Genomic DNA, 8688 nt, shown 5'->3' on the forward strand with positions numbered 1-8688 from the left:
CACTGATAAAGTCATCATTAGATTAAATTAAGATTTAACTGTTTTTGGATAAGACAATTAATGATAACCATATCTTATCATATATTTTGGGTATAAATCATGTACAATCTTTTCACATCAGTAATTAATCTCATATTTATATGATTGCAAAATCATATCCAAAAGATTTACCAGATTTGATTACCACGAACGGAAGTTGTGTTACAGTGTTTTATATATATATATATTCGAAGAACAGAAGGTTGATCATCTATACATGCAAATTCCTGATTAAAAAAAGAAAAGAAAAGAAAAAAAGCTATCCATGGCTGCGTGGAAGAAGTTGGCAATTTTAGGGAAGGGTTCTTATGGTACGGTTTATCTTGCTACTGTTGCTCTTCCCCAAGAATGCAATGAGAAGGTTGTAGCAGTCAAGAGTTCGAGCCCTTTCTCTTTCTCAATTGCTTCAATGCAGAAGGAAAAAAGAATACTGGACTCATTCTTGGGTTGCAAGGAAATCCTTCAATGCTATTTTGACCAATTCACTGTCGAGAGAAATTATGTGACATACAATCTTTTCATGGAGTGTGCTCCTTATGGTTCTCTTCTTGGTTTAGTAAACAAGAAGGGGCCAATATCGGATAGTGAAGTAAGAGTCTACACTCGTATGCTTCTCAAAGGGCTTTCTTGCATTCATCGAAAAGGAGTCGTCCATTGTGATCTGAAACCGGACAACATCCTTCTCTTTCCTTCATCTGATGATCATGCAAGGTATCAACTGAAGATTGCTGATTTTGGGTTGTCCAAGACTAGAGAAGATGCAAATGCTGAGTATGGGAAGGTCAAGTTTAGAGGGACACCTTCTTACATGTCGCCAGAATCGGTCGTTGGTCAGATTGAACCAGCGTTAGATATATGGTCTCTTGGGTGCATTATAATCGAGATGATCACTGGATTCCGTGCATGGAAGAACCTGCGAACTAAAAAGGAGATAATGTTAAAGCTTTTTGTCCTTCAAGAAGCACCTGAAATACCCAATGGACTGAGTTGGGATTGCAAGAATTTCTTGAGCAAGTGTTTTGTGAAGGATCCTAGGCAGAGATGGACTGCTACAATGCTTCTCAACCATCCTTTCCTTTATCCAACATGTTACATGTGTAGTTCTTCTTTTTTCTCATATGATATTGTTAGTCATGTGCCCTTTAAGGAATAAGATATACCGGTTGATCGAATGTTTTGTTTTTTTATTCAGCGTGTTTGCTTTTCTAGGTAATTTTTTTAGTAAAGCAATGTAGAAAATAGCTATATTGTTATATATGCAGACTGTTATGTAGTATATGGAGAATTGAGTTTATTTCCAGTATATCATTCTCATTCTTATTGGAGAACAATTAGTGGACCAAGCATGATATGATAAACAATTAAGATTACATGGCCTATTAGTTTTGGGATAACAGGGTGTTGTGAGTTATGCTGCTATAACATGGTGGACACTTTGTAACGAGTTAAATGCGTTGCCTGCTATTTTGATTGTAACAGACTTTATTTGCAACATTTTGTGGTTCGATTCTTGTAAACCAAGTAAATGACCAAGTGTCGTCATGAGTAAATCAAGGAAGATTGGTTTTAATCCAAGATGCCTATTTTTTTTGTAATTGATCAAAAACACAAATTTCAAGGGTTAAGGAATTGCTTTTAAAAATTAATTTCGAAGTAGAGTGCCAAAGTCGTGAATTGCTTTAGCTAGGAGAACTAAAAAGTCAGGGTCCAAATGCCAAATCTCAATTATGACATTAGCTACTAGGAGAATTCAACGTAATTCATATAAAACAAATTGTTGCAATATCTGCTTTCTCAGTTTCTCACCATCCCCTTTTCTCCCAGTAAGAAGAATTCATGTTTACAGGATAGAGATCTGTTGCAGATGATGAAGGAGCCAATGTGTCATCCATTGAGAGACTCTGATTTTGAATCTCAGTTAACTTATTTTCTCCTATTATCTCTTGGTAAGGCTGTCACATTGCCTCCAACTTCTTCTCATCCAATGCCTCACTTGACTCTGAAAACACCTCCTGAACCACAGATCTACCTTCAAGCATGCTTACCACTGAGGACATTGTTGGCCTGAGGGAGGCAGTGTCATTGGTGCATAAAAGAGCGACGTTGATCATCGCTGTAACCTCTTTTTAGTTGAAGTTTAAACCCAATCTTCTATCAACTAGCTCCATCAGATTACCTTTCCCTTTCAACATATGTGCCTGGTAAACAGAATGATATAATAATAGTTTGAAAGAACTCGTATCTGTGATATAATCTAGTAAGAAGCTATTCAAACTGCTGGATTATAGTGTAATTTCTAGTCATAGTACGATTATATCGCAGATATGAGTTCTGCAGTCAATTTTGATATAATTATGGTAACTAGAAACTATATGGCAGATACGAGTTCTGCTGCGATATAGTTTGACACTCCAAGAGTAAATAGAATTCCATGTAACATTTGTCACTAGTACGATTCTGCAGTCAATTTTGATATAATTATGGTAACTATGAAAAGTGTGGTCTTAAAGCGGTCAACTTCCACCATATGAAATAAAATGAGATTATGTGTAAATTAAATCTTACCATGTAAGAGTATATATTAGTTGCTCATATACACTACTTATATACTCTTACATACAAAACATACCACCCTAGCACTATTTGATACTCTATGGCTAAAGGAAAATAGCATTTTCGTGAACACATTACGGAAGTACTTACCCAATCAAGAAGAAGGAATGCTTCTTCTTTCTGCCGTTGAATCATATTGCTCCGCTCACTAACAATTTCCAAGGCAACAACTCCAAAGCTATAAACATCTGCTTTGTCAGTCAAATATCCATGCATAGCATACTCAGGAGCTGTGTATCCACTGCACAATACAAATTTTGTCAGCTACATTAATTGTAGAAACATAGTAAATGCTCAGACTTGTTCAAACTCAATATTTTTATTCTCTAACTAGTTGGCTAAATCCAATTCAAAAAGGTATGAAATTTTATAACATCTCTACTTTATTTCATCAAAGTCTAATCATATCATACAAAATATTTGTTCATAAAATTTGTACAGAAAAAAGTCCCAATATTGAAACTCACTAAATTCCAGCAATTCGGGTGCTTATGCCGGTATTGTCCTCTTCATCTAGCTTGGCTAAACCAAAATCAGATATCTTTGGGTTTAGATTTTTATCAAGCAACACATTAATGGCCTTGATGTCCCTATGGACAATTTTCAATCTCGATTCCTCATGAAGGTATGTCAAACCTCTAGCAATACCAACACATATCTTTTGCCTTGTTGGCCAATCCAATTTTATTTGGTATTCTTCTGGACCTTCATTAGTGAAAAATGGAAATTACACAAAAATTTTGTGTTGTCATCTATATTAGTTAGAAGAAGGAGAATATCATAGAAGTGACAACTGAAAGCAGCTAGCCACATATGAAAGAAAGAATTACCAAACAAAGCACGAGCAAGGCTATTTTTTCCCATATATTCATATACCAACAATAACTGATCTCCCTCGACACAACAGCGATAGAGTTTAACTAGACAAGAGTGTTGCAAAGCTGAAATCATGCCTAACTCGTTTAGAAACTCGCGGTTCCCTTGCCTTGATTTTGAAGAAAGCTGCTTGGCTGCTATTATTGTCCCATCTGATAAATTTCCCTGTATATTGGGGATTGGAACATAGTTATTGGGTTGGAATCTTAATTTTTTTTCTTCTCATAAAGTAATAGCTACAATTAATAGATGCATGATAAATTGACAGAATATGCTAATACTGTCCAAAATACTTTGTACACAGGACCAAACCCTCCAATTTTGTTGGTTTTGTTGAAGTAGTTTGTTGCTGCTTTGATTTGTCGTAAGGTAAATATATCCATTTGCAGTTTTAAACCCTTTAGCTCTGTAAATTCAAACAAAGAAAGATTGTAGATCTCTAATAGTTGAGAAAGTTCCACATTATTAATACTTTTGTCACCATTGGTGCACTTGATCAACTGTCCACAGAAAAATCATCTCCAGTGGTTAATTACATAAAGTGCTACATTTCCCAAAGGTGGAAAGTTGATGTACTTGGTGAATGATTGAAATAGTCTAGAGTTATTAATTAGTAAATCTATGTAGTTCTTGGTTACCTGGTCTATGAATTCACTTTGTTACTTATCACCATTATGTGTTGGGGAACCCCTGGTGGCCCTATAATTATGTTTATTTTATTTTCTGATAAAAAAAACTGTGTAGGGAGTGAAGAAGAAAGAATAAGAGAGAAAGAGATGTGGGAAATAGAGTGAGTGTGAAGATTGCAATCAAGTGTCTTGTATTACAAAAAAATTGTTAATAATAAAGAGTGAAGTTTATTTTTCATACACACTTTATATAGTGAGGATTAGTCACTCTTTATTGAACAGTCCATGTGCTGATTTATTTTTCTTGCCAAGATAATTAACAAGCTTTGAAGGTTAACTGAATACCCTAAATTTTGGTGCATGCTCAAATTTATATAACATGCAAGAGTTCACTTTTGTACATCAAAAGTCAGTTTAAGCACAAAGCTTATCTTCATTGTATCAATAAATGAATGTAATTATTACCTTTTGCTAGAGAACTTTTCTGTTCTAGGCAGCATCTCCTCCAAAGTATACCATATACCAGCACAAGAAAAACTACTACACCAGCCACAATTGCAGCTACGGAACCTGCAGACATATCAGCTTAGGAAAAACTGTTATGTAGTATATGGAGAATTGAGTTTATATCTTTCTGTCTTTTCTGACTCGTTGGGATTAATTAACTGAGCACATATCAGCTTAGGAAAAACTGGATTTAGTAATTTTAGTGTCGGATGACATTCTGAATAATGTAAAAAATGTGTTCAAAACACTACTGCAATTTTTATGATAAACAAAGCATGTTATGGTAAACAATTGAGATTATATGGCCTATAGTATTGGGATAACAGGGTGAGTCGATTTGAACTCATAGAATATTATAAATACGAAACACCTTGGCATGCATTAGCTTTTTGTTTCAAAAAATTAGTACATTGCAACTAACAAAATTTGCCTTTAACAGTTACAAAAAATACATAGATCTCATTAAGTAGTCTGACCCATATCATTTAGTGAATATACATATATTTCACTCGAGAAATGCTAACAGTAGATACATTCTTTAGATAGAAATTAATTTATTGGAAATTACAAATTTTTGTAAGTCTTACTACTTATTTAATAAGTTTTTATGGTGATAGTGTTGTTTTCAATAAATTTTAACCATTAATACATTATGTGTTACTCTAATAAGGTTTTAATAAATTGTGCATAATCACAAGCATCTTCAAAGTTATGGGGTCTTTGTGACCTCAATTGTTAGCGTGATAGAAAACAATTTTCTATCTATTTGAAATTAACCTAAAAGACTACTACTAAAGCTAAAGAGATTAAGAAAAATTCATATATTTCATTTATTGATTAATATAGGTAAACATGAGTATATTTATATAGTCCTGAGTGATGTCAATTAATGGATAATAATTATCCAGTATCAACATCATAGAATACTATTTAACTTTGTCCTATATAATCTTTCAACCATTTTATTTCGAACCTAAAGTCCATTCTATCATGCCGCAACATCACATTTGTCCATAATTTAAAATCTTGATTGTTAAATGTCTTTTTTGCAGTAGTGTTTCTTTATTTTGTTGGCGTTGTCATCGTTGATATTAACATGAATATAAAAACAAAATTCCCTTCTATTCGAGATCAAGGGAATATCCTAAAACAGAAAATTAATAGATTTGTAATTCTTCCATATGCCTTAATTATGCAATCTCAGCAAGTATATATAGGCTCACAATACAGCTCATTGGATGCCAATAATGGATAAGAGAAAATAACAGAGTTGGAATATTGCAATAATAGCTAACAACTCGGAATAACAAAATGAGGGTAGTAATGGAAGAATATCAATTCACTCAGTAGCTAGTCTCTGTAACGAATAGGCTTGTTGGCAATTCTCTTGGGTCTGTGTTCCTTAAGTGGGCGTTGACTGGTTAAGGCATATGGATCACCAATGGTCTTCTTATCATTGCTCTTGCGGGAACTCAGATTCTCGACGACAGCAATGACTGGGTAGCATGCTTAATGGTTCCCAATGGCAGACCAGCATCATAGATTTATGGTGTAAAGACAAATATCACAAGAAGGGCATTGAGTTGTGATATTTGCCTTCTTATTTTCAATAACTTCCAATTTGATAATGTTTTTTTAAAACCTTAATTTCTAACTTTTAGTATTTTATATTTTACTTTTCTATTGAACCTAATTGACACCTTTAGTGGAGTATTCCTTTAAATTATTTTTTTTATCTATAAGGTTCGAACTTGAAATCTTGTTTACGATAAATAAACTTAATTTCACTTGGACCAACAATTATGCTTCAAGATATTCTATTATTATTTATGATTTTATTAATTATAAAAATGGCCCATGACTCGCACTAGCTCACTTTGGGCCCGCAAAAGTTCGAGTTGGGCCAAGCTATGCCAAAATGAACTTGGGCTTTGATTTTCAAATCTTTTGCCCAACCCATTTATCGGAGCTAATCATGCTTGCCTATTGACCTAGGCTTATTTGGACACCTCTAGTTCTTGTTTTTAGGGAAATAGACACCTCTAGTTAAGCTATTAACTTTTTGTGTTTTCTCAATTTTATTCTCATTAATTTAATCAAATTTATTTTTATCATTTTGTTACTTATTTTGTTAGTCTCACACGCATATGACAATCAACTTGTCATTTCTCACCACTACTTCATGCATTGTTATTGTATTACTCCATTTGTACTTATATGTTAGCAAAAAAGTTGTCTTGTATTTTGAACTCAAATATAAGCCATTTTAACTAATTTCACTCCAACTTAATGATATCATTCCTAAGACACCTTTCATTTAATTGCAACTATTTTTAATGACTATTTTTTATTCATTAATTCAATTGAATGACATTTTAGAAATAATTTTATTTTATTTTGCTTGATATTAATAAAATTAAATGGTGTCAACTAGTTTTTTTTATTAATGTGAAATTAGTTATTTTTTCTTATATATAAGTTGATAGTACCTCTTAACAGCCTCTTCTACTTCCTTAAAAAAAACAGACTCTTTTACTTACATTACATTGTTATAACTCAACAAAAGCAGTCAAAAAATGAAAATTATATAGAATTTTCTTAAAGTAATATTATTAGCAAATTATTTGAATATTAAAAATTAATTTTAAATAATATAAGTTTATTTAATTAAATTACTTTCAAAAAAGAAAAGAAAAATTGGTTAAAGATGATATAATTTTATTTAAAAAATGATTTAAAAATATATATTACATATCACTCAATTGTCAATGGTTACAAAAGATATTTTTGTTACAAATATAATATAATATCCGGTAAATATAGGAACGTAACCCACGTCCACGGTCAAAAGCAATGTTTTAGAATCAGACCGGTCATCGAACTAGTGAATGTGGGGTCAATGGTTCAACCAAGATCAAACTGGTTTTAATAAAATAATTTTTTTTAATCTTTTAATATAATATCCTAGTAATATTGAACAAAAAATAACATAATATGCATAAATTGATAATAATAAAAAATAAACTTCACTTAAAAGTTTATAAGTTATAATATTTTTTTTAAAACCAAAATGATATGGTTCTGAAAGCTTTTTTTTTAAAAAAAAAAAAAAGTTTTAAGCGAAACTGATTAATCTATTGGGTTTTGATGGTTCAGCAGTTTTTATTGGTTTAAGAACACACCGGTTTTTAGGAAGCGTTAGACTAGACACGTTCCCAGTCAAATTGGTCGATCTGGTCTAGGTATCGAAGCAGTGGTCATATGTTATAATATTTTTTTAAACAATCAAAACGGCGTCGTTTTGAAAGTTCTTTTTTCTAAAAAAAAACCAGTCTTAAGCGAAACCAATTAATCCACTGGGTCTACCAGTTTTTACCAGTTTTCCATCGGTTCAGTGATTTTGAGCCAATTTAAGGACACACCAATTTTTAGGAAGCATTGAACCGAACATGTAACTGATTCTCGGTATATCTGATTCGGTTTGAAAATAATGATAAAAAAGTTAGTAGATTGGAGATTGGGAATACTAAACTGGGCCACCTGATATTTTTACACTTTTTTAGGCTTAATTAAGATTTTCATATCTGGAATATAGTTCATTTTCAAAAAACTACCTAACATTCTTTTGTTCACCTAAATACCTGAAATTTTTTTACGTTTCATTTTACTACCTACCATTAGTCCGCATCCGTTAAGTGATGACGTGACAGACGGAGTGTCACATCATCACGCCTAGTCACTAAACAAGTAGGCACAGGCGTCCATGTCATTAATTTTTTATTTTTTATTTAAAAAAATGAAATTTAATTGACGTTGAGTTTCTTCCATTTTGGAAAAAGTTGATTCCTTGCAAACGTGACTTCATCTTCTCGACAATGGTAGTCACTCTCTTCAATGGCTGATTACGAGTGTTATCGAGATAGTGACTTCATCTATTTTGTTACTTCATCTTAGTGATCCCTTTCTTAGTGGCTTTCTTCACAAACATGACTTCATCTTCATCTTCGATCGCGTGTACGTGTTG

The 8688-nt window shown here is 32.5% G+C and overlaps 1 protein-coding gene and 1 pseudogene across 1 annotated transcript; one reads left to right on the forward strand and one right to left on the reverse strand.

Moving 5' to 3' along the window:
* The first annotated feature begins 304 nt into the window (after positions 1–304).
* Positions 305–1192, forward strand: LOC114416039 (mitogen-activated protein kinase kinase kinase 17-like). The gene has a single exon (XM_028380921.1). The coding sequence runs from the start codon at positions 305–307 to the stop codon at positions 1190–1192; it is 888 nt and encodes a 295-aa protein (XP_028236722.1).
* Positions 1193–1805: 613 nt separating this feature from the next.
* LOC114416041 lies at positions 1806–4737 on the reverse strand (annotated as a pseudogene).
* Between the last annotated feature and the right edge of the window lie 3951 nt (positions 4738–8688).

The sequence above is a fragment of the Glycine soja genome, chromosome 6 (assembly GCF_004193775.1).
Source record: "Glycine soja cultivar W05 chromosome 6, ASM419377v2, whole genome shotgun sequence".
Lineage (NCBI taxonomy): Eukaryota > Viridiplantae > Streptophyta > Magnoliopsida > Fabales > Fabaceae > Glycine > Glycine soja.

Coding starts and splice junctions, on each gene's coding strand:
- LOC114416039 (XM_028380921.1), top strand. CDS start 305: ATGGCTGCGTGGAAGAAGTTGGCAATTTTAGGGAAGGGTTCTTATGGT.